This window comes from Oryzias latipes, chromosome 7, assembly GCF_002234675.1.
Source record: "Oryzias latipes chromosome 7, ASM223467v1".
NCBI classification, from domain to species: Eukaryota; Metazoa; Chordata; class Actinopteri; order Beloniformes; family Adrianichthyidae; genus Oryzias; species Oryzias latipes.
In genome coordinates, this window is record NC_019865.2 from 11,299,683 (window position 1) to 11,326,177 (window position 26,495).

The following is a 26,495-nucleotide window of genomic DNA, read 5'->3' on the forward strand; positions in this document are numbered from 1 at the left end:
CAGAAGGATCACATTTGACAGTTTTTTGAAAGGAACTTGCACGTGCCGCTGTCAAAGGGGAAAGTTAAATATGTTTTATAGAAAAATGTAATGTTATGGTTTACTAATTATAAATAATTAAGTTACATTTTATAAATGAATAGCCACAAAAACATGGCTGTATTTTTCAATGTAACGTGGGACTTTGAGGCTCTCGTTGGGTTCTTGGCGTAAATGTAGACTAAGTAGTTTTGTTTTCTAATGAATAGCTAATTTTCCAAATATTAATCATTGTTCTATATAGAATAACTACTTGTGTGGCCTTTTATAGGCTGTGGTTGTAGATCGGCTTACTGCAACTGCAAGCGATAATTGTACCCTTTAGTTTAGATTATTTCCACGCGAGTCGGCTGTCTCGTCTGCATTTAGAACATGCCGTCTCTTGTATTTAAGGCATTCGTGCCACTTGAGCAGAGCCGACACACGTCAAACCCTTTTGAACAGGGTAAGTACCCGGTGTGAGAATTCCAGTTTTGCTCCGCCGTGTTGACAAAAATCTCCATTTTCAAAACAAAAGCGTCCGTTAACCCTGTCCTGTGACGTCATGACGCTCCGTGTTTATGTGGAAGCGCTCAGCCGACATTCCGTACGATAGCCTGGCAGACATACACGTCTAGATCTTTTAAACGGTATGCTATGGTATTAGATGCATTTCGTTAATAGCAAGTGTGAAAATATTTTCAAAAAGTACTCACGAGTGTCAAAAGTATTGTCACTAGATTTTTTTACGCTTACAGCTCTCGATTGTTGTTTGCATTTTTGATGCTAACGCTAGCTTGCGACTAGCTAGCTCTGAACCTGCTTCTATGCATTTATTTAGCTATCATATCCAGACCCTCAGTGAAGAGTCTGGCTGTGACACTTTTTGTTTTTTTTTCTTTTGTTTAGACTAATACGAAATATATGTGTGCAATATTAGTATATTGTAACAATTAGCCGTTTGGTGTGTGGCACTGACACTACTAGCTTGTAAATTGCTTGTTATTTTCTGCTTCTTAATAATTACTGACACCTAGTTTTCAGAAAATATGACGTTCAGTAAGATTAGATAAATTTGTCAAAACCAGTTAATGACCTGTAAGTGAATGTGCTTTTGACACCACTTTACCATTTGAGACCAGCCTATTTGAATGCTAAATTAATAACGTACTCCATTTAAGTATATGTTCAGATGGATATCATCAAAAGATAAGCGTTATAAAGACCCACTTCAATGAAAATAGTTTTTTTAAACACATTCTTGTGGCATTTTTCTTATGATGGAGGATATGTATAAACCAAATTAAGCTTAAAATAGCATTTCTGAGTATTTATTCAAATCGTTGTGAATCAAGAGAAGACGAAAAAGGCCGTTGCACTTTTAGATGTAATATCAGCGCTGCAGTGGTGAGTCACAGGTTTCCTGCTCCGCTCGATTCTGATGCATCCATTTGTAGATGAGTGGATCCATTAACGTCTTTGTTTTCTTCATTCGAGCTGGCATCTGGCTCAAAACTGTAAGCACCGGTAATGTTAGGTTGGGGGTGTGAGAGGCTCTAAGGTAGCAGGAGAGACTGTAAACAAAGGGATAATAGGATGTGTGGGCAGGCTTACACCACGCCATTGGTCCCACCCACAACTCAGAGGTGAATACCTGATGAACCACCGCTGCTCTGCACTGACTGAGCCCCATATATATATAAAACAGCAATCATAATTCAAAGAAAGTTTGGTGGAAATGCTTTTACAATAGATCAAAAGATGATTGGACTTGGACTTTAAATCTGAACTGTTTCTCAGCTAAGCTACAGCCAAATAGATGTCAAATATTTATATAAAACTGTCACAACAAATGTTTTAAAATGAGTTTCAGTCAGTTATGTTTACCACCTTTAACCACATCTTGAAACTCTTTTAGTGTGCTGCAGTGACAACCTGTCACTGGTGCCATGGTCCTCTGTCACATATGAGCTCTACTATGTGGTACATCATGCAGAGCATTCAAAGTAAATACTCCTTGTCTGAGAGACTGATCCGCACCATTGCCGCCATCCGCTCTTTCCCCCACGACAATGTGGAGGATCTTATTCGTAAGGTACACCCGCTCAGTTCAGCACCCAGAAATATTTGGAAGTAACAGTGTATTGAATGCAATCCCTAAAAACGACATCCTCTGTGTGCATAAGGGGGCGGATGTGAACCGGATGCATGGCACCCTCAAGCCGCTTCACTGTGCCTGTATGGTTGCTGATGCTGACTGTGTGGAGCTGCTTTTGGACAAAGGTGCAGAGGTATAGTAAAAATGGAAAAAAAGGAGTTTCTTATACACATTCTTTATGATATTCTTCATTTTTAGCCTTAAACAATGCCATACTATTTTTGCAAAGGGTTTGCAAGCATAGCAGGGAAATTTGTGTTGGCTAATAAGTTGCAAGCTTTTCCTAGCGTTCTTGTTCTAATCTAACCTCTGATATTAGGCAAGTATTTTTAACTGTTTATATTGACCACTTGTTCACCTGCCATAATGCTGCATTTTATGGCAAAACACCCTATTATTAGAAATTCTTAAGCCCACAGGAGGTTACAAATCTTTCGGCCCACTGCTTTTTATACAGTTTTAATTCTAATCCAAATAATGAATCCTATGTATCAAAAAGCTTTTATCATTGGTTATACAGAAATCCACAGTGTCAAAAATGGTAGTGACCTGATAAAACCATGCTCACAAACCAGTGTCAGACTAGCAGAAGGTTCACAGGGAAGCCATAAGGGAATCCTGTGTTAAAACAGACCTATTTCACCAGCCACCAATACATCAGATATAAAAACGGCAGAACGTTTTCTAACTGCCTGTTTTTTGCTGATAAGAGATGGAATGTTTATGGTAAGATAAATAGACTTCATTCTGAAGAAAATATAAAAATGTTTTAGCTAAATGTCGACATTTGAAAGAAAACTACTGTTTTTCTTTTTACAGATTATTTTGGCAAGTTATTTATTCTAGAAATCTGAATCCATAAATTTATTTCAGACTTTTTTTAAGTTATAGATGAGTTTGTCAACAATTTTGCTTTGCAACATGTTATCCTAAACATCTAAAAGTTTAAGTAGGTACAAATACATCAATTACTTTTGTTCATTTTAGAAAACCTTTTTTGACATTATTGTAATTGTAATTTTGTGGAAACCCGAATCAATCTTCCCTAGATTGATTTCTGGTTGAAAATATGTTATGTGAATTTTTTTAAATATAAAATTTTGTGGATATTTTATCATTTTCTCTTTGTTTTGCAGTTAGACAGAAATCCCAAACAATATGTGATAAAAGTTGTTCATTTCCTTTAGTAGGGTGTATCTAACAGTGTGTTTCATCAGGTGAATGCTTTGGATGGCTATAACCGCACAGCACTGCACTATGCTGCAGAGAAGGATGAAAACTGTGTTGAGCTGCTGTTGGAGTATGGGGCTCAGCCAAATGCTCTGGACGGGAACAAGGACACTCCACTTCACTGGGCCGCATTTAAAGATAACCCTGAGTGCGTGCGGGCACTGCTGGAAAGCGGGGCCTGTCCAAATGCTCGTGACTACAACAACGACACGCCTTTGAGCTGGGCAGCAATGAAAGGCAACCTTGAGAGTGTCAAGGTACTTTTAGACTACGGAGCTCAGATCCATGTGACCAACTTGAAGGGTCAGACCCCTATCTCGCGACTGGTTGCCCTCCTGGCCAGAGGTCTGGGCACTGAGCAGGAGGAAGAGTGCTTGGAGCTGTTGTGTCGAGCAGCAGGGCGTTTTGAGATCCGACGAGCTGATGGCACCCTACCCAGGGAGCTAAGTAAAGATCCCCAGCTGCTAGCTAGGCTGTCCAACATGGTGGCTCAAGTTCCAACGCTTCGTTCTCTGGCACGCTGTGCTGTACGCCAGAGTCTGGGCGCACAGTTCCTCCCTACTGCTGTGAAAGAGCTTCCTCTACCAGAGACCATCAAGGAATATCTACTTTTGAGAGATTGACAATTAAATCTCATTGGTGCTCTGAGATTAAGTGGTCAATGACTGGACGACTCATCACTCAGCTTTATCAAAAAGCAAATAACTAAATTATAGGATTTTGTCTGGCAGTGCCCCCGTTTATTACATTATTTTGTAATCTATTCATGTGGGAAGAATCAAAAGACTCCCTTAGTTATTTTGTCACTGATTAAGTAGTTGCACATGTGAGCATTTTTGATCAGTGTTGCGAATAATAATCCTGGGTGGATAGCTTTGTACTATCCACTGTGACACTCTTTTTAAGGGACGTATGACCATAAAGGAACTGTTCAGCTTCGCTATAGGAGGACGTCCGGATGAGGCAAGACGGGTCCAAAACTCCAGCTCCATAGGACAAAATCATGTGAAACCAAAACTTTACTAAACACCAGTTTGTTACCCCAATTGTCAGTTAAAATATACATTTGTCAATTGTAAAAATGTCCTTGCTTTGGAATAGGGGAATTGGAACAGAAATCTAAAACCTATGGGTTGAAAGGTGGTTATGGAAGCCAGTTTGATGTTTTACTTAAGGTCGTACTTAAGAAAAATTGCCAACAAGATGCAGGCTGACTAACATTTTGGTTTAAGTTTTGTCATTTCTCTAGTGGTGTGAACAAAACAATGTAAGAAAAATACTTTTTATAATACGTCAAGTAAGTAAAAGATGTCAAAGTACAAAAAAAGGACGGGGGAGGGATTAGGGATAATAAGCAATATTAATTAATTTTAAGTAAAGACAATTTGCCAATTAATCTATTTAGTTTAGCAAAATGTGCCAGTCAGTCTTCTGAAAATTTCCATCACTGATGAAAGTGACATGTCTGTGACGTATAAGTCACATCTGAAGTTATGTTTAATGAAAATGTGGGATTGTGGTTGCTGGGAGGGCTTATGGTGTTTTTATTTTGCTTTATCATTAAGGTGAAAAAAATGTGTTAGGTCTGAAAAAAACTCAATGTTCAAAAATGGAAAGTGCTTTGTGTTAAATATGAATTTATATGTAATAACCACAGAATGGCATGCCCACTAACTGTGCTTGAAAGAGACATAAGCTTGCAAATTGTGATTATTTTAAAATACATTTCTTCATGTCTTTGCATCTCAGCGTCTTCATTCTCAATTCACCCAGTAGGGGGCTCTCTATCCTTGTTTTTTAAACTGCATGAGAATTTACAATTGTTTGAAATTGTGCAATATTATATCTTTTTTTTCTCATTTAAAATTTTTTTTTTTAAAGAAAGCCCAGAAATTTTTTTTATTTTATTTTACAATGCTCTATTAAAAATATTTTGCTTGGACTAATAAATGCAATGTTTTAAGGAACTTATTTATTCGTTTTTAACAATTATGCTTGGGGGATGTTTTGTTTTTGTTCAGACATCATCTTCATGCTGTATCTTGTGCAAAGGTCAAAATAATTTTTGTTCACATGTTTAAATGTTAAATAAATAAAAGAAGTGGCCAAATGAGATGAGGAAAGTCCAGGAACTTTTGATCAATGCATTGGGTGAATTTGGTAGAAAGATTATGCGTCTAACTCTAAAGAAATCTGCTTAAAAAAGGAAATTTTTACATTGAGAAACATCTGTCAATATTCAAAATGCCCAAGCAGAATAATAAAATAAAATAGAAGTTGTGTTCTTACATGCGAATCAGTTCCACATAAACTGACCATTGAGTTGTCAATTAAAAGGCATATATTTTTTAAATATACATTTTAATCAATTTAAGTTGCGTTTGGAGGGCAAAAAGTTGGGTTTCCGTTTACAAATCAACAGTGATTAAAATCGTTTCGTACATCAGCAGGTTGTAAAACTTTAGTCCCCCCCCTCCTTTTTTTTGTTTCAAAATGAAAAAAAAAATAGTTGGAAATCCTTACAATTAAAGGTAGAATACTCACAGCTAAAAGATTTGTATCACTGCCTTAAACATATGTAATAAAGTTTAAGAAATCACTTTGATTACTTTAGAAAACTACTTTTAAAATGTAATTGAAATTTATTTTTCAAGTTCCAATTCTTCAATATTTTCCCACTGGAATCCAACAGCTGGAACTAATGTTGTCCTCACATCTTTTTTTATTCACTCATTTGAAATTCATTTATTTCTTTTTGTAGCCATAAATTATTATTTTTTTGCTGCCTTTTAGATATACATTTTGTATGTAAGACATTTTCTAACTGTGCTAATCCGCAGTTTTCTCAGCATAAATGCATTGTATCACTAAACTGGATATCAAACGTTCCCAACTGGTCAAAAGTTATGATAATGGTGGCATCAAGGCTCTAGATTTTGAAGCTATGGTCGGTACTTTCAGAATTAATTTTTTAAAAGCTCTTCTGGTTGATAGTAACTCCATGTGGTTTCATATTCCAAGGTCCATCTTTAAACATTTAGGAGGCATAGACTTCCTTTTGAAATGTGATTTTGAAGTAAATAAGATTCCATTCATTTTGTCCAACTTCCATAAACAGGTTCTTCAGTTTTGGAAAATGATATTTAATCACAATTTTACCCCTCATGGATCAACATTATGGAATAACAGAACAGTATTAGTTGGTAGGAAATCTATATTCAAACAGGATTGGTTTGACAGGAACATTCTCTTTGTTACAGATTTAACTGACAATGACGGTAATTTATTGACTTTTTCTTCGTTTATAGATAAATACAGTCTCACCTGCAGCCTTAAAGAATTTAAAAAAGTATGTCGAGCTATTCCTGCTGCTTTGATTCATTTAATAAAGAACACTGTTTTCACTCCTCATAGAACAATTATCTCATTACCAAAATTACAGATAAATGGATGTAATTTCTTAGATTTGTAACTAAATAACAATCTTTTGAACAACTGTTTAAAAGATAGAATTTATCATGTCCATAATCGAGCCTCTTTTAGATCATTCTCTTATTCCAACAGCCAATCTCTGTTAGTTAAAGCACACTCAAAGTACATTAAATGGCCTGTTCTGCCCAAAATAAAAGAAACTCATTTCAAAATAATAAATAAATATTATCCTGTCTCCGATTTTCTTCGAAGCAGATTTAAATTTGACGTGGAATCTTGCATTTTTTGTAACTCCAATGAGGAAACGCTGGAACATTTGTTTTTTTCATGCGATTACTCTAAGGAATTCTGGACTCAAATAAGGAATTGGATTAATTTAAAACTTAACATTCCCCCTTTTGGTATTTCTGATGTCTTGCTGTTTATGGAAAATATTGATGATTCTTTCTCAAATATCATTAATATCATCTTACTTTTAGGAAAATACCACATCCACTGTTGCAAGTGGAGAGGTTCCAAGCCCTCCTTCCCAGGTTTTATTAACGATTTTAAATTATATTATTCCTCACTGAAAAGATTACAATCCTCAGTAGGTGTTAAAAAAATATCTAAACAAATTTCCTTGTGGCTTTTATTCTAGTTTCCATCCTGTGTTATCATTTGGCTCCTGTTATTTATTATTTTATTTTTTGTAAGTGTTTTTAACACTTTATGTTTATGACTGAGAGTATTTTTTTACCCCCTTAGTGTTTTTGTATTTTGTGGTGTGTTCATCCTCTGCGGGAGTTTGTATTTTTGTCTTTGAAAAGTTCAATAAAAAAAAAAAAAAAAAAAAAAAAATCACTAAACTGGAACCCGAGTGAAATCTCGCGATAACTGTCCGTCAAGGGGAGTGTCAAATTCCAAGAGAGGAGAGAGAGGGGAGTCAGAGAGAGGGGCGCAAGGGTGAGTTTGTAAACACTTTATTTACGCCTAAAAACATTAAAGATGAGTTTGCCGGGGCAAGTTATCACAAAGTTGGCGTTAGTTTGACTCGTAGCTTTGCTTGTTACTGTGGAATTGGACCTCTGTGTGATTGTCAAACTGTTGGCACCTACAACGTTTCATTCGGACCAACTAACTCTCTCGCTTCTGAATTGTCAGTCCGCTAACTAACTGCTATCCGTTTACGACAGAGAGTGACTTGACTCACCCAACACAAACTTCAAATGTCCTGGTAAACTTGTGTCATAGCTACACTTTTGTGTGCGTGTGTTTGTTGATAGCGCAGACATCGTTTGTTGTGCTGTTATTACCCATTTTTAATGTGCTTTCGGCCTGTTGTGAACGCTAGCAACAGCAGTTAGCCATTAGTTTTGCGTGGATCCAAAAAGTTGATTTCGTTGTTTCGACCAATGAGAATTCTCCGACGACTGTTATTGACAGCGTCAGTAGCTGCACGCGCGCGACTTCTCGCTGATTGACGCGGCGTGGGCCAATTGTTGCGAAGTAAAGGCGGTCTTGTTACGGGAAAAGGCAGGACCAAGTCTGCGCCCAGAAGGTAATGGAGCCTAAAAAAAGAAAACTCTTCACCTCAGTTAGCGTTGTCTGGAAGAATTTAAAAAAGAACGAGCACTTGTGTTGTTGATGCGAATGTCCACATCTGTCCTGCAACCCTCCAACTTTTTGGATTTTAGGGGAAACAATACAAATATTGCAACAAATACTCAGAAATTAGAAGATCTCAAAGTTTCCAAAATAGTATAAATATCCGTAGTAATGCAATCGGAGCTCAACGGGCGATCTATATATCCCTGTTCATGTCAACACCTTCACTCGGAATGTAGGTTGTGTATTTGGCAGAGTTGTACTACATTCCAGGGTTGGAGAAGTGTGACACCAGAGAAAGTTCCTGTCCAGCCAGACATCCTGACCCTCTCTGACAAATGACAGGTTTAAAGCAAGTGACAGGCCTTCAGCTGCCTGGAACAAAAAAAAAATCACATTTATGTTACCTATAACGTGTTCCCTTTTTCCAGGGCACTAGCTGTATTTATAAACACCTATGGGGTGTAACAATTCATTTAAGCAACAGTTCCATTCATATCATGATTTGACGATACGATTCATTGTTGATATTGGTTAATTTAAACAATCCAATTCACTGACCGAAAATTGATCCAGGACATCTTTAGCCAAAACCTCAATGTGTGTGACAGTGCAGGCAAAGTTTTCCAGATTCCATGTCTTTCTTGCAAGATAATCAAGTGTAAATTAAATTGTAATTAAAGAATCACTGTATTTTCTGGAGTCAAAACATGCACAATAAAGAAAACAAAAAGCATATATAAGTTGCTCTGGAGTATAAGTCAAACTTTAAGAGGAAAGTCCAACTTTTAGGAACAAATTTGCCAATCTGCATTCACACCGAATTTGTCAATTTCACCTCCGCTGCTTTTTTTGACGCGCGTCAAATTTAATGGTCAGTGCTTGTCCAAAAATGTGTTTATAAACCAGATGCTCCTATTGCATGTGGAGAAACTACTGTCTGAAGTTTCTAGACTCATCACTATGTGAAGGCTTTGACTGTATATCTTGTTTATAATGCACGAGAGATACAGATGATTTTTGAGAGATTAAGTTTATTTATTTTAAAGAGCTCTACATAAGCATCGATAAGCATGTCTCTGTGTCTAGATTCATGACTCTTTTTTTGTATGCGATCGTTAACTTCTATACTGCAGGAGCTGCATCTGAATGACATCATTATATAAATATTATTATTATAAACATTATTAGAACATTTTACCACACTGCGTTCACATTTCTTTGCAAAATTCACACAATTGACTGTAATGATGGATTGATCTTTTTTGCTTCCATCACGTATGTTGTCTGCTGTGATGTCACTTGGTCGTTTTTACATTGTAGTAAAATATTCCTACCATGTCTAAATCCAAGTGGTATTTTCCAATATCAATTCTAATCAATTTATTTTATTTTGAAAAGTTTTTTTTCAATGGTATAGGTTGATTCGATGCCATTAAAAACTTTCCTCAGATGGATCGATTTGGTTGGATAAATTGTTTCATTGTTTCAGCGTTACAACCCTATATACAGGTTATGCAACAAATAGGTAATGCTTTAGTTGAGGAACAAGACCCACTCCAATGAAAATCATGTTTTTGGTGTGATGTGTTCTATTAGCATTTTCCCATGATGGAGGACGTATATAAAGAAAATTCAGCTTAAAATATCATTTCTGAGTAGTTCTCTATTAAAATGGCGGTGAATCAGGAGCAGACGGAAAAATGTTGCCGGTAAAACCTTGTAGTTGTGACGTAGAATCTTCAATCGCCAGCCACAAGCTTCCTTCTCTGCTCCATTCCGATGCATCCACTTGGAGACCAATAGATCCACGAACGTCTTTGTTTTCCTCGTCGGAGCTCGCATCTGGCTCAAAACTGTACGGCTGGATAGCTCCGATATTGCTCACTGATTTTGTTGCACTGCTAATGTTAGGTTGGGGTAGTGAGGGGCTGTAAGCTAGCAGGAGAGAGAGTGTAAACAAAGGGATGAGCATAAGTTTACTTTGCGCCAACAGTCCCGCTCACATCTCGGAGACACATTTCTGATGAACTCCTGCTGCTCTGCTGAAACTTGGTTCTAGAAAGCTACAGCAGTTTTTTGGGGGTTTTTTTTGCCTAAAAAAGTCATAATTATAATTAGAAGACCACCGGGAACGCTTTTATAATGATCATTAGATAATCATAGTGGCACTTTAAAAAGAAAAATGGAATTTGTTTGAATAAATAATGGGTTTGTAGTTTTGGTTTATTTATTTTTGTCTATGAAGTTTTATAGTGTTTTATTTAAATAGACGTAAAGCACATATTACATTCTGCTGCACAGCAGAGTTGCTGTTCAGATGCAAAGTTCTAAAAGCATATTAATGCATCTACTTGTGTAGAGTTTGCTACAAAAACTGGATTCTTCACCAACATGGTCATATTTTATATTTGATAGGAAAAGGATGAAGGTCCACTAAAGTCGAAATGACAGTGAACGCCATGTTTAAACATTTTTTTTGTTAATCACATTTTGTCTGTCCTGTCCGTCTAGTTTTCCTTTTCGTGGGGTCTCCCCTACTTGCTGGCAATTTAAGCCTGAGATTCCAGCGTCACGACTGCACTGGGGGCTATTAATACAGTTTGTTTAGTCAGTTTCCTAGCAAGCTGCATCAAACACTGCGTGGCTGTGGCTGATTATAGCTGGGACTTGTTCCCTTACACCTGCTGAGTCTGAGAAATCCTAGTTAATGGTGGCACTGTGGCAGAATCTCAGTCATTTGAAGAGAAATCAACTGACTTTGAGTGCTTTGGTGGCATCACGGGTCAAAGTGTGGAGAAATACAATGATGTGGTTTATTATTGCTCATGTGCATGTGAACTTATGTAACAATCTTGATAAGTTAGCATGGAGGATTTAATATGGTACAGCGAAGTTTGACACCTCAATTCTTAAATTACTCCCAGAGATTACTGCCAGTGTGATACACCTGACAGTCCAGAATGGAAATTGAGGGCAGCGTGTCTGTGAATAAGCTTTGAATTGAGTTTTTGGTGTTGCTGGATTTTCAGAAGTAGTTTTAAGGATTTTTCTGTTTAACCCCCTACAAACACTGCTTTGGACTTTTTAAACGTGTTTTTAAGGCCCTTTTCATCTGCAGAATATGGGAGAACGTACAAACAAATCAAGCTATTCGTTGGATGTTGGTGCCAGCCAGCTGAGTTAATGTTTAGGAAATCCTTAGTAAGATGTAAACTCTTGAAATCTGTTCCTACCCTGATGCCAGATGTGTCTATTTTCCCTCTCAGTCCACACCCTTGGTATAACGAGCTAGATGGAGTATCTTCTTCGCGGACACACGTCTGCACAAATAGACCCAGTGGATTTGGAGGACTGTGTGAGGCTCCTGCCACTAACCTGTTGCCTTTGCTCAGAGTTTGGGAGGCCTGCAAGTTGCACTGTTCTGCTGATCTCCAAATGGGAGGCAGACTTTTCTTCTTTAAACTTGACAGATGCAAGATGCAGGTCCATTAGGAAGTTGTGTAATAACAAAGTGTCATGTAAAAGGACAAGGCTTCAGTAATCACGCGTTGGCTTAGCTAAACAAGAAAGGGGGGGTGGACTGACTTCAACACTGGGAAAACTTTCAGACATTTACTTCTGGCCAAAGAAATAAATGATCTGTCCCCTTCAGGAGTGGTGTGAAGTGAGAGGTTAGTGTGGGAGGAGTCGGTAATATCATTTAACCCCACCTTTTGCAGGGGTATTGAACTTTTGAAAGGGTTTCCATGATGAAAGTTCAAGTTATGGAGGTGGAAGACAAAAGGATTCTGACGGTTAGGTATTATTTCTTGTTGGGCATTTCTTCTCCAAAATGTCAAACTTTCTTGTTTAGAATCTAAATGCACCAGAGAGGTTTCTATTCATTCAACACTTTTTGCTTTCAAACACGACACGCTTGAGTCATGTTGGTGATTGCTGGGCTGTCTGTGCAACAGCATTGCGTAACAGATGGAAGACGTCACATCTGGCCCGCCGAGAGTAGTAAAACATTCATGTTTACCCCCACCACACCCGCTTTCTCCCCCTTCTTCAGCAAGTCCTTGATTTAACTTTAATGACTTACTTTTGCAGACTTTCCGCTTTGTCTTAACATGTACTTTTGTCCAGCTGTGCAGCGGGTGGAGAAAGCCTAGTGAAAGTACTTTTTGGGTTGTAACAAACTGAAGAAGAAAGTCATTCTCTGTCATTTCTGCTATGGGTCATCAACAAGACAAGAAGACAAAAAACTCAGTTTAACAAAAGGTTTGATTTGCTTTCAGATTATGGCTGCGGATCACAGTCAAGATAATAGACCTATTTGTTTGCAAGTTTACAGTTCAATTGGATGAGTTATCTAGATAGAAATCTAGCCTTTTTATAATTAGTTCTTTTTAAACATAGTTTATTTGGTTATGAAAAACATATTTTACGTAATTAATGATGAAATGGGGGACTCTTAAATTAAATTATATCTTTTTGCAAGAAAACACAAACTAAAGAAGTTTTTTCATTTAAAAAAAGGCTTAGAAAGTAATCAATTCATACATTTGATGAATCAATATTTCTTGTCTGAAAAAAAGATCAATTTGATATTTAATTTTTTTTTAAACCTTGCCCTATTTTATATCAGCAAAGTGATCCTTTTATGTCCATCATTTTATAATTATTTATCTATTTTCTAAACCCGCTGAATCCCTTTGGGGGTCACGGTGCTGCTGGAGCCAATCCCAGCTACTTTTGGGCGAAGGTCGCCAGTCTGTCGCAGGGTCACATGACACACACAAACACATTACTATGCAATATCATAGAAATAAACACAATTGATGGTTAAGTTCCAATAAAAATCTCTGAAGGAAACGTAGGACTATCTGATAATTAGCCAACCCCAATTATTATAAAACAAGTGCATTAAAATGTTATTTCTACAGTTTGCAGTTTTGTCATAAGAATTTCTTCACTATTTGATAAATAAAAGCATCTTCGCATTTAGAATGCATTTTGTTAAACGGATGTACAGTATTGAGTTTCTGTAACGTAAGCCAAGCAGACACTGTGTTCTGAAGGAGGCAGGTGAGATGGCTGAGCTGGGAATCTGCAGCAGCAGCTTCTGATGTCAGTACCTGAAACCACATTCTTCCTCAAGTTTGAACTATGTATATTTTCGCCAGCAGTCTGTCAAAAACACGGTGGACTTACCCAAGGACGGCAAAAATCAGTCTTTGTTGTCATTTCTGCTGCAGTAGTTGAGGTCCCCAGATGGAACAGGCTTAGCATGTTGGCTTTGTCTGTTGGTTCGGAACATGCCACAGGGTTGGTCAGCAGCCAAACACTTAACTTGTTCAACTTCTTTAACACTACATGACTTGATGAAGTTACTCAATACTTTTGTGGCTCTTCTGAAGAACTTGACCTTTATTTTTCTTTATTCTTTTCGTTTACAGCCTTTAACACCTGACTCCTCATTTTCTGGAAAAAGAAGCCCAAATATTTGCCTTTAATGAATGTAAGATTGGCCGTATTTCCTGCTGCTGTAATTCCCTTTTGACATCTGAAAGCTAACTTTTACAAACCCACAGTGTCAAAGATCGCTGGTCTCTGACTACAGCCTCTGAGTATCATTTGCATAGAACAGCCATGTTTCCTCTTTAATATTACATAATGGAGAGAATTTTTTTACACCAAGTTATTTTACTGTGTTCTCAATGTGTTCTCTTTAAGTAAAATCACAGACTTTAAAAAGCAGAATTCCTACTCTTATAGAGTTTTTTTTGTTCAATTTATTCTTTTGATCATGGCAGTTTTTGGGTCTTACAACTTGTACTCCAGAAAATACCGTAGTTGTTTGACTGATTATTCAAAAAATAGCTGACAAACAGGAGATAAATTATAGTCAAAACCACAAGTTTCATAGTCTAGAATCACCAGAGCATCGTCCACCTTTTGCACATGTTTTAATTGAGCTTCATCATATTAAAAAGTATGTTTTAATAAACTGTGGCAAGTTTGTAGAGTGTTCAAATTGTAATATCTCGCTGAATTATTTGTGGAATTGAGCGGCTTTTTTTACTGCCAATGTGTGGTTTGGATGAAAACAAAGGCAAGCGTGTAGTTGATAAATTCAGTTAGCTGTCAACAGGACGCTGTTTGGTGTGTTTGTTGGGTTTTGAGCGTTTCATATTAGCAGACAAATCGTGGTAGTGGCGCTGTGTGAATGTGGTTGTCTGAAAGAATTCTGCGTGTTGGAACCAGGCTAAAACCCATGAAGTGGCACGGGACAAAGGGAGCACACAGGTGTGATTAAGGGGGGGGGGGCATCTGGATGAGTAAGGAGAGAGGAAGAATCAAAACCAAAAGATCCCCAACGCTGACTTGTTCTTCAGCAGCCATTTCAATTTCCCAAACGTGATTCATTTGTGTTCACATGATAACAGACAGAGTGAGTCATTTGCATATGTTATCATCTTTATGCTGCTTTTATGCTGTTTATCTTTAGTGCAATTTTTATTTTGTGTCCATATTTCCATTTAGTTCTTTTCTACTTTTTTCTTTTTACTTTTCCACCAGTTTTTTTTTTTTTATCTTTGGATGACTTATTTTTGAAAGTCCAAGTTTGGACTTTAAAGTAAGATTCAAGAAAATGTTTTTTTTTTCTTTTCTTTTTAGTTAGGTGGTACTGCTTTATGATCATATGGGTGAGATCAGGCTCCTCCAACGAGGCAGATAAGCCTGAAACAGTGAAACAGTCAGCTGAGAGAAGGAGCAGAATCATAGCAGGAGGGGCTAAAGAAGGGCTGCACAGTGGAAGACTGCAAACCGATGGAGAGGTGTGGAGTGGGAGAGAGAAGAAGGTATCGAAAGTGAACTGGGTAAATAAGATGGGTTTTAGTGAATGGTAGCGGGTGACTTCTGCCATACGTAGCTTCTAATTGGACAACAGAGGGCCCCCCCGTGTCTGAAGGAAGTATCCCCAGGGAAACTTCTTCTCGCCACCACTGTGCATGTTTTCCTCTGTGCCAGGGTTATTTTTAAATAGCACACAGCTTCCTGCTCAGACTGAAGACTACAAGCCGCAGCATCCCTGTTTTGTTGTTTTGGGCATTTGCCACCTCTCCAGCTCAAACCATGTTCTACTCTTCTCTTCCGCCACAGTTACATTGCAAGGTCTTTGCAAAAATGGGAGATGAGAAGCCTTTCGTGTGCGGCGCTCCTGGTTGTGGACAGGTGAGTCGGAGTCCTTCACCTTCTCTAGGGCTTTTTAGTTGCATGCATGTTGATTTATTCTTTTTTTGTTCTTTCTCAAGCTTCTCTACTGGTAAAATCATTACGCCTCTCAAATATGTAGTAAATCTGTTCCTAACAAGATGTTAAGTTAAGTTTAAATACCTTTTTGTGAGATACCAGAGTAGTAGACAGGATTTACATGTAAATGATGTCTCCTTGAGCAGTGACTCACTGAAAGCTCCAGTGAGTAATCAGAGCAGTTTTTGTTTCAACCTGTCATTGCTGACTTGTGGCGCTTGCAGATACAAGTTTCAGCTGCAGCCGTGACTCAGCTAAAAACCTATTAGAGCACTCGTATGCCGCTTACATGCCATATGAAGAAGAGATTGAACGGAAGAGAAGAAATTATTTCAAAATGTATCATTTAGCACTTACAATCGTGCAACACAGGAAATTCCATCCCTGATGTTTTGCACGCTTGGCTCTGATGCTTGTCGTCCTTTTGGGAGCACACACTGGAGTTTTTTTACTTTCAACATTTTTGGACTAAAATTGATCTGTTGTATTTTGGGTGGTAACTGAACAAAAGTCATGTAAAGTTTTCAAAGATGCACGATTGATAAATAAAATGAGTTTATTTTCTCCTCTGAACTTGAAGGAGTCAAAAGGTTTCTGCGTTTTCTCTCCTGTGATGTGTATACATTTATATTTTTGATACATTTTTAAAGTGTAGCTTCCATTATTCATTTAGTCAACATCTCAAGCAGCAGGATGAGAGTTTTTCAGAACAAAGTGAGGTTGGTGAGAGTCGGGCGTGCAGCTGGGGGCTTGTGGGTTGTGTTGTTTGAGTGTCAAACTAAACATGTCGGTTGTTGTAGTGTTGCACTAAACTTTACTCTGGCTGTTCCTCAAACAGCAGATCGCCTTCCTTTGTGAAATGCAAACTTTTGCCACCTTTTTGGCAACGTACCTTTTCATTATTTTATTATTTTTTTCTAAGTTCTTTGCGAAAAATCTTCTGTAATTACACTATTATTAGACTATTATTTAAAAAAAAAAACCTCAACGCTTTTTTTTTAAAAAAAAATGTTTAGTCGATGTTTTAAAAAAAACAATCTTTAGCACAATAGATTAAAAATAACAGCAAAATGTTATAACGTGTTCTGGTTGCCTCTCACATCCCTTAAATAGCACCATTTCAAAAATATTAACTTTCCCCGTTGCCCTTTAAAGGCAATGGTTGCCTACCAGATAAGTCTAAATAATGCCCACAATAGAACAGAATGATTGACTCTGCTGGGGATTTTCCTTATACCAAGTCAACAACAGCAGCCCCCCATAAATATGATGCCCAGTATTTACCGTTGGTGGTTGTGTAATCTTAGCTACCATTATCTGAGAAGGGGAGATTAGTTAGAGATAGTTTCCTTCACAAGATCTAGTTGCTTTGATCAGAAGAAAGAGACAGACGCCACATGTAGTTGTATTAGTGATGGGGTTCTTTTTTCGCCGATGCTAAAAATAAGGCTCCTGACACTTGACTGTTTCCACTTCACTCTCCTGACTAAAATAGGCTGCTGTGAATGGTGAAAAGGCTGATGCCAGAGTCGCGCTTTATTGCTAATAAATCTCTGAGGAAATCACATTTCAGCTTCTCACCAAAAATGTTTGAGAAAAATGGCGGTCAAGGCCTTTTTTGTTTTGTTTTGTGTTCTTTAGTGTTTTTCAATAGCTGTATAGAGTCTCACATTAATAATGATTAAAGTGAATCTGCATTTAAAAAACATCCTTACAGGGTTGTTGGTGAGTTATTTGATAGCCAGTATTCATTATTTTGTAATTTAATGCTAGTTTAATGATCAACACAAATTCAGAATGTATCCACAAGGGCAATAATCAGCAAATTCAAGAAAACACCTTTTTTTGTGTTGTTTGGTTTTTTATTTTGCAGTTTTATTAGGTTTCCTTTTTTAATATGAGTTGATGCTATGCATACAGTACCTGTTGGCTAAACAATGACACGTTCTTTATGTTGTTGCTTTTCTCCAGAGGTTTACCAATGAGGACCACTTGGCAGTACACAAACACAAACATGAGATGACATTAAAATTTGGACCAGCCAGGACAGACTCTGTCATTATAGCAGGTACTGTTCACTTGGCCATGCTGGTGGATGCTCCCTCCCATCATACCCTAGTATCAGCTACATGGCTTTTTACTCTGAAGGCAGAGTGTGAAACAAGTGCGCTTTAGATTTTCATCTTCTTGTTGTCATGGCTTTGTTCTCCTCCTCAGACCAGACACCCACACCCACTCGCTTCCTTAAGAACTGTGAGGAAGTTGGTCTGTTTAATGAGCTGGCCAGCTCTTTTGACCAAGACGATGACGAAAAGAGGGCAAAGAACTCTGTAAGAAAGCTCGGGGGGTGGGGTGATAACATTGTGTTCATAAGCATATTTGAGTGTATGAATGTTTTCAGAAACCAGGGAAGTTTTCTGCTTTTGCTCTATAGATGGGACTTCTCTTACTTCCCTCTTTTCTTACCCAAAGTGCTGATTTAATAAAATAAAAACTACAGCTTGAAATTCCTGCCTTGCACACCTAATACCAGATGAGAATTTCAGCAATTGCTGCAACTTGTAAAAATGACTATATTAAAATAACTGAGTGTTGAAATAAAGATGGGGACTGTTGTGTTATCCTGATAAATGGCAGTTTGTTCTTGAAAAAGGTTTATGTTGTCTTTTGTCCAGCTTCCAGCTGCCAACTCCGTGGCTTTGGACATGAGCCTGCAGACGCCGTCAGATGTGAAGGTGAAGGAGGAGGAGGCGCCTGTGGAGGTCGATTCCTCGCCTCCAGGAAGCCCCGAATCGATATCTGGGATGTCAGACAGCAGCCAAGACCCTATAGTGACGGGAAAGGTAATTAACAAATGTCACTTTTGGATGAACCAACAAGAAGTTTCTTTACCTGTGTAACCAACACTTATCTCTCAGGACATGCCACCGAGGAATTCGGCCCCCACCCCAGCCATTGTGCGACCAGGTTCTCTTCCACTACACTTAGGCTTTGATGCTCTTCAGCCCACCATGCCGTCACCGACTTCTGTCATTACACAGGCGCCACCTTCAAATCGCACTTTGGGGTGAGTTATATCATTGGTCATTGGACCTGCGTCAAATTCTCTCTTCGGCATGTCTGTTGGGTTTTAACACATAAAGCATCTGTAGATGGTTGCCTCCAAGAGCAAACAGCATCAGCTGTTCCTGTTCCAGCAAACAGGAACAGCATCAGGACGAAATAAACGTCTCAGACTTAACATTTGCTGTATTTAAGGAACATTTATTTTTGAAATTTAGCACATTTTCTTTCCTCTCCCAAAAATAAGCAGAACCACAATCAGCTTCAAAAGCAGACAGTGTCTACGATGGCGTCTAGTCGAGGGCATAAATCGGCAGTCGGAAAGCCTTTTTGAAAAAAAACTGATCAGCTGAGGGCTTGCTGTAAGTTACAGTATCCAGAGATAAAATACTCGGGTAACAACAAAATCCTTATCAGGCTCAGGAAGAAAAGGCCTCAGCTCTGTGTTGGCCGTAGTAAAGATAACCAATCAGATCCCGTTTCATCACCACTGTTTAAAAAAAGTTTTTTTTTTCCTTCAGGAATTAAACCACAACCTTAAAGGAGTAATCAGCAAGATGCCTGCATTTGTTGTTCAGTTTTTATTTATTTTTTTCAAAGTTCAGTATATCAGCTGTTGTTTACAAGTTCTTTTCATTATTGTTTTGCCAAAAGATGTTATACGTATTTTATCAGGTTTTGTGTTAGAGACAACAGTGGTAAAAATGATAATGCATTGGGCTGAAACAACTAAATGTTTGGCGTCTTTCTGTTTGATCCATCAGAACTCTGGTTTTCTCCAGGTTTAACCAGGTTTTTTTTTTTTTAATATGACTACAGCAGTTAGAACACCAGCAGCATTTTACAGTGGTTTGCTAAATTTATCAAAGTTACCTTTGATAGGTTTAACCAACAATATTGTTCGTTGTTACGTAACTGCTGGTTCCTCTTGTGTGGCTGTGTTGAAACATCAACACATGCTTGTAGTATAGACACTCCAAACACTACTCTCTTCTCAGAAAGTGCAAAAAGACGCAGCAGTGATCGTTTTTAGATGAAGACTCGTAGATGTTTCAGATTCACCTACAATATATTTCCAAACTGTTATTAAAGCTGGTGTGTTTCAGGGTTTTTGTTGCAAATGGATTCAAATGTGAGTAATCCGCCGCTGGTCTTCTGTTTGCCAGCTCGCCGACTAGTCATTACCCAATGATGATGCTGCCCGGCGGTCAGGCAGTGCCTGTGCTCCCTGGACCTGTGCCCTCTGTCATTAACGTAAGGCCTGCAGTGTGCTGCAACTCAACTTCTTATTTCAAAAAGTTGTTTAGGTTTGAACCTGTATGTATTTATTTATGCATCCAGCTGGCCCGACCAATGTGTATGGTGCCCAACATTCCCGGTATCCCTGGTCCCCCTCTGGGAGGCAGCAGCAGCGGCTCGAACTCCCCCTCTGGCTACAGCAACCACTCAGAGGCCAAGATGGTCAGCATTAGATTAGCTGTCTATTTTTATCTTTTTATTCGTTCTTTTCGTCTCCGTTTGCCTTCAGAACTTTGTCTGCTCTGGCTTAGTTTGTTCATCATATGACATGACTGCAGTAACCCGTTTTTTTTCTTTTCTGCTCTGCTTTTTATTAAACCACAATGCATACATAGAGCTAAACACACAAAAAAGGAAAATGGGTTTCCTGCTATATTTCAGATCACTCTGAATGAGTGTAGTCACTGTTTATAGTAATAAAACCAGCCGACGATCTGCTTTGGTCGATACCTCCTTAAACCAAAAAAATCGCTAGAGGCACTGGTTGAAGATTCCGAGGTTTCATGGCTTCACTTCCACCGTGAGATGTTATCGCTCATCTATTTCCTGCTGAATAATTCTCTTTTACAAAGCAGCATCATAACTTTTTTAGCAGAATCATCAGAAAGTTTGTTCCGGGACAAGTAAAGCCTCCAGAACTGACATAGATACAAAAAGATGGAGAATGATTACAATGTCACATGAGTTTGCTAAACTGGAACTGCAACATAGTAAGAAAAGTTTTTAGTCTAAAAGGAGCTTTAATAAATGCTTACTTTTCTTTTTTTAACACTTTTTTTAAACTGTTGGTTAAGAATTTGAATGATACTTTAATTGTTATTTTAGGTATTGATCTTTTATTGGTTTTTCTGTAGCGTTTAAAGGCTGCGCTGTCCCAGCAAAGCCCTTTAGGACAAAATATGGGCGTCATGGCAATGGGTAACAGTGCCATGGTACCTCAAAAGATGGAGCAAAGCCAGCTGCTGGTTCAACACCCTGATGCTCCATCTCCTGCACAACCTCAGGTACAAAAAATTGTGTTCGTTTGCCAAAATAAACATTGAACTTCCTGGAAGATTTCTTGTACTGAGGTGGCTTTAACAACTAATAACTAATCAAACAATGACTCATGCTTCCCTTTTCTTTCTAGTTTCTCCTTCACCCGCCTCCTACGCCTCATTGTTTCCTGTTGAACCCATGCCCTCTTCTCTCCAGGTATCTCCAGCACAGCCCACAGGTGGGCGTCGACGGCGGACAGCGGATGATGATCCAGATGAGCGAAGGCAGCGCTTCCTGGAGAGGAACAGGGCGGCGGCGTCTCGCTGCAGACAGAAACGCAAACTGTGGGTCAGTTCCCTGGAGAAGAAGGCAGAGGAGCTCAGCACTCTAAACGTCTCGCTGTCGGTGAGTGGGCTTGGAGTGGGTGACAGAGATCAATGCAGTCTCACATCTCACAAACTTCCAACTAGTTTTGGAAGTTTAAGAGATGTTTCCAGATAAAGCTAAATGAAGGTTCTGTGGGATTTTAAAGATTTGTATCTTATTTAGAGTCAGTCCTGTAAAATCGTATGGCAAGGCCTCCTGAGTTACTTGACTATTTGTTATACACTTCGAAACATTCTAGGAAGTATAAATATTTGATCATCCTCCTGTATCTTCTTCTCAGAATGAGGTTTCTCTGTTACGGAACGAGGTGGCTCATTTGAAGCAGCTGTTGCTGGCACACAAGGACTGTCCTGTAACCACCCTGCAAAAGAAGAATGCCTACTTAGGTGAGCCCCCCGCTCATACACTGCACATCTTTCTACTCGGATGGTTAAATTTAGAGCGAGAGGAGGCTTGACCAGGAATTTTGTTATGAGGCAGAGCGAGACCAAACAGTTCTGAGGGCTCTGAAGGCCAAACATAACTTTGTGGATTTTTTCCGGGTGTATTCTCACTGCTGATGGGAGCACGGAAGCAATGGAGTAGTGCATGCGTAAAAGTCATTGTGTAATTCCTTCTGCACACAAGGATTCCTGTTTGCCCCTAAAGTTTTTAATCTGATAAACGTTTATTTATACGATTGTGTTGCTGCCTTCAAGCAGTTTTTACTGCAATAGCAGGTTCTGATGAGGTGTTTGTCCCTACAACACACCATTGCACACTGATGAAAAAGTCAAGAAGAACAGGTTTTTTTCCAACAAGCCAAACTTTCTTGGAATCTTTCAGTTTTCCTGATGTTCATTTCCAGTTTGCTTGTTTTTTTATCTAAAACATTTCTCCTTCTTACGTCTGTGGAATATATAGTGGAACGATGAGAGTATTTTTGAATCCTCTGAAAATGATGAAGTACAAGGACGGCACCTAAAACTTAATGACAAAACAGGCAAAAGCTTCAAACTTATTGCTCAAGACTACTCGAAAACTGGCAAAACAATGTATAGTTTTCAATGGAAGCTAAATAAAAGGTTGGCAAACTGTACTGTAACCTGTCTGAATGCACTCTACAGCTCCATCATTTGTGTGAATCACCGAAGGCTCACGTCTCTGCTCCTCATTACTCCTAAAGAAACTGGAATACATGAACATTTTGCTGCATTCTTTCCTACTAGCTGCATGAATTCACATCCCAAAAACTGGAAAAGGAAGATGTTCGATAAGCTTTGTAGATTTAAGCGTAATACATTTTGATGAGTTACACTTTTGTGTAGTTGTTGTGTTCATTCACCTGTCTTTGTTGTTCTCAGTGGTCAGTTTTTCAGTCTCCTGGTAACTGTGGACCAACTTGTAAAATATTTCAAGTAAAGGCTTTACTCATTGTTCTGTTCAAAATCAAAATGACGTTTTCCCATTTTCATTTTTTAAGGGTAAAATAATCAATACTGAATTAGCAAATGTTCATTTTACCATTGGACCATAATTACTAGAATGGAATGAATGTATTTTTATGTTCTTTTTCTCTCATTATAGCTGCAGAAGATGGCATAAGAGACACTTCAGAGCCTACTGGATCCCCAGCCCCAGTGATTCAGCACAGTTCTTTGGCACCCAGCCCCTCTGCAGGGCAAAACGGCCTGAGCTCAAGGGCAGCAGCTGAAGCCATGGCAATGTCTGTTTTGGCAGGAATGGGTCAACAACAGAGGGTTGAGAGTGGACCCTCTCATGTAATTATGGCTGCACAGTCGCAGTCTGCCGCCAGATGATGAGCACTGCCACAGTGGCCAATGCTGTGTTCGTCAGTCACCGGTAGAAAAGACTCCCCCCAGATTTAAGTCCAAATTTCACATCCCACTATTCCCCTTGTCATTCTTCCCTCTGTTCATCCCTCCTGCGGAGCCGTTGTGCTGTAGCCTGGAGCTCAGCAGCAGCCTTCTGGTAATGGACTGAGACTTTAAAAGAGACCTTCCTGTTCATTTTGCCACAGACTACAGGGGCTGGACTCCAGTATCCGTGCCCTGAGCCTTCCTCCTTCCCTCTCCAAACCTCCCTTGTGGAATGACTCCTCATTAAGGGATTGCGTCAAGTTATTTGCCGTGATAAACTTCCCATTCAAACACAAATTCTGCTTTTGCACAGCTTGAAACATGTTACATAACCAACCCTGGTCAGCTCAAAGCTGAAGCGACACCCATACTGTTTTAAGCAGGGAATAGTGCCTTGTGCTCCTGAACTGTTTAGCCATGATGACAGCCACAAAGTGTCCGGACTCTCAGAAACATTTCTGTATGTCTGTGGATGAAGGATGCTTGAGTGCACGAGATGCTCAACTCTTATACCCATTTTGGCTTCTTACGAATGGTTACACTTCATGATGGAAAGCTTACCTCATTTACAACCATTTAGGATAAAATGTTTTAACAACTGTGTGTGTGTATGTGTGTGTGTGTGTGATTGTATATTTATGTGCACCAGAACTTGGCAATATACCTTCTCTCAATCTGACGCTTTTCTGTCTGGGTGCTCGGCATGGCTCTTTTCTAATCGGGTGTTCTGTTCAGCCCACCGATTTTAAAGTGCGTTTGATTGTGACTTCAAATCGCTATTTTTAACCAAACCTAAGGGGAAATGCGACTCATCCATCTCTAACTAGTAGCCTAAACAAAAACTGGGCACGCTGTTCAGCTGTTTGTTTGTCTTTTTCAATTCTCACAATTGTGTTTCTCTGTTGAGCTGGTCTTCATATAACAGTAACTGTTAACCTGTCTCAGGATGGCTGCACGTCTTTGCTGCTTCACTAGAATGAGCCTCTTGGTTTCACTCTTTACAAAAACTAAACCAAAAAAAGCCATATTGACACCAGAACAGATCTCCAAAGAGCACCGCTTCTGTGTTGTGGGACAGTAGTGGCTATGAACTGGTCATTCAGTGGTTATAATAACACGGTCACACAGCAATACAAAACTGCCTCTACCTTGCACTGTGAGATTGTCACACATAAATTTGATTTTTTTTTTCCTCAAATATTTTTTTTTGCCTTAAAAATGACAGCGGTCGTTAATAAATAATTACTATATTTGAATACAAAAAACTTTGAAAATATAATTTTTGTCTTTTTTTTTAGCTGTAAGGAAGCAAAAGACAAAATTCTCAGAAAGGATTCCTCAACTCTGTATTTTTAACACAGTCCTTGTCTGTCACCTGGTGGAGAAACAGAGGAAAAAACATTTTCTAGATTTAAAAAAAATGAAAGGACAAAAATACTTGTAGCAGATTTTAATAAGATTTACTGATATAAAAAAAACCCGGATATTATAGTGTTGTTTTTTGTTGTTGTTGAGGCAAGTGGTTAGATTTTGTTTTTCCTGAACATTTATGGCATACCTTTATCAAATATGATCCCATATTTGCAATTTGTAATTGCTAAAGTAGAACATTGTCTATTGTCGGGAGGTTATGTCTGTGTGCACTAAAGCAAAGAGAGCTGTATGATTATGTTGCAGCTTCCCTGCCCTCTTGCTCTGTTTCGGATGTATCCTAGTCTTTTTCACTTTGTTTTGTACCGTCTTCATATTTGGACATTTGTTTAGCAGCTTAAATACCTTCAACTCGATCTCTAACTGTAAAGTCCCAGCGGTGACCCCAGCATTTTGTTGTACTTTGCTGGCACTATATTTAGCTGGCAGTCCCATATAAACTATTGCTCATATGGAATGAGAGTTCAATTTATATTCAACATTTACGTATTTGTGTAATTCTGTCATAGGCACCTTTGTATGTCTTTTTTTTTTTTGTCTTTCTGCGCTTCTTCAACTGTCATATATCTTTCTCATAGAGTTTTAACTGTACTGAAGAACATAAACTAATCTCTGTAACAGAGTTTTTTTTTTCTATTAGATGTTTGTTTGTTTTCTCTGAAGAAAAAAATATGTACCTTTTATAAAAATATAATCAGATCACACCTTTTAATATGATGAATTTCAACTTGCTGCCTTGCTTAACTTATTTTATAATTGGTGGATGGGCAATATTCATTTCAGGCCAGACCTTAAAAGAGCAGGTCAATGAAAAATGCTACAAAATGTAAAAGTTGCTGCTCATAACAAATCAACAATTTTTCACACTCCCCTTACTTGTTTGACTTCAGAGTACTGTGTACTGTACATATATGTACTATATGAATACATTTACTTTTCCATGCATGTTCAAGTGAAATACAATGAACATTTACAATGCTGCAGTTTTAATTAAAGAAACTACATCTTGATGGAAAACATGTTGCTTTGTTTTAACTGCACTCTCAATGACAAAAGCAAGTTTTTAGAGACATTTTAGAATAATTTTTAATGTTTTTATTTAAAAAATCCTTTTCAGGCTTGCTTTAAATGCTATCAAACTATGGTTTAGTGTGTTTTTTAGCCATTTCATAGAAAGACTTTTAAGTACCTTGCAAGAAGGTTCCTGATCATAGTTTGAACCTCTTTAAATGTGTTTCACAGTTTTCTACACTACCTGAATTTAGGAATGTCCTTAGTCTGCTTTTTTGGCTTCGTGGCAAGAAAACATGATAAAGTTTCATGTAGCGGTGGTTCAAACTGCTGAAGCTGCAGTAGTAGTTGCAGAAAGTACTTATAGGGAACAGGTTTATAAAGATTTGCCAAACAAGAAAAGTCTTCATTAAGAGTATAAGTAGAAACCTTGCCACATGGTTTTGTGACAAAAAATGATCAAACACTAACGAGGCCACCTCCATGTACTGCGGGTAAACACCAGCCAGTCACAGATTCTGCAAGTTGTCACACTTGAAAAGATGAGAGAGGTCTGCGATGTGCATGCACTTTAACTGTGAGAGACAAGATGTAAGAAAGAATCCAGGAAATTACACTGAATGATTTTTAAAGAATGTTTTGTATAATGGGACAGACAAAAGTATTTGGTCAATAACAAAAGTTCACCTTGGCTTTTTATGGGCTAATCATAGCACCTTGAGTGTCATGTTTACTACTTA

General features: G+C 38.4%; 2 protein-coding genes across 4 annotated transcripts; both read left to right on the plus strand.

Annotated features, from left to right (window-relative positions):
* Window positions 1-378: 378 nt before the first annotated feature.
* asb8 (ankyrin repeat and SOCS box containing 8) lies at window positions 379-5,517 on the plus strand. 3 transcript variants are annotated; one of them, XM_011477043.3, is made up of 4 exons: window positions 379-484; window positions 1,937-2,113; window positions 2,205-2,309; window positions 3,394-5,517. In XM_011477043.3, the coding sequence occupies exons 2-4, from the start codon at window positions 1,985-1,987 to the stop codon at window positions 4,027-4,029; spliced, it is 870 nt and encodes a 289-aa protein (XP_011475345.1). In that variant the 5' UTR covers window positions 379-484; window positions 1,937-1,984; the 3' UTR covers window positions 4,030-5,517. The 3 variants fall into 3 exon arrangements, with proteins under 3 accessions (XP_011475345.1, XP_004070471.1, XP_020560279.1); XM_004070423.4 differs by lacking the exon at window positions 379-484 and adding an exon at window positions 549-668; XM_020704620.2 differs by lacking the exon at window positions 379-484 and having other exon boundaries at window positions 1,964-2,113; window positions 2,205-2,301.
* A 2,194-nt stretch (window positions 5,518-7,711) lies between these two features.
* On the plus strand, window positions 7,712-25,761 carry atf7 (activating transcription factor 7). Its single transcript, XM_011477044.3, has 12 exons — window positions 7,712-7,783; window positions 15,578-15,649; window positions 17,699-17,795; window positions 17,945-18,057; window positions 18,403-18,570; window positions 18,646-18,794; window positions 19,957-20,044; window positions 20,132-20,251; window positions 20,944-21,093; window positions 21,284-21,472; window positions 21,735-21,840; window positions 23,021-25,761. Exons 2-12 carry the CDS (start codon window positions 15,602-15,604, stop codon window positions 23,251-23,253), a joined length of 1,461 nt encoding a protein of 486 aa, XP_011475346.1. The 5' UTR covers window positions 7,712-7,783; window positions 15,578-15,601; the 3' UTR covers window positions 23,254-25,761.
* The last annotated feature ends 734 nt before the right edge of the window (window positions 25,762-26,495 follow it).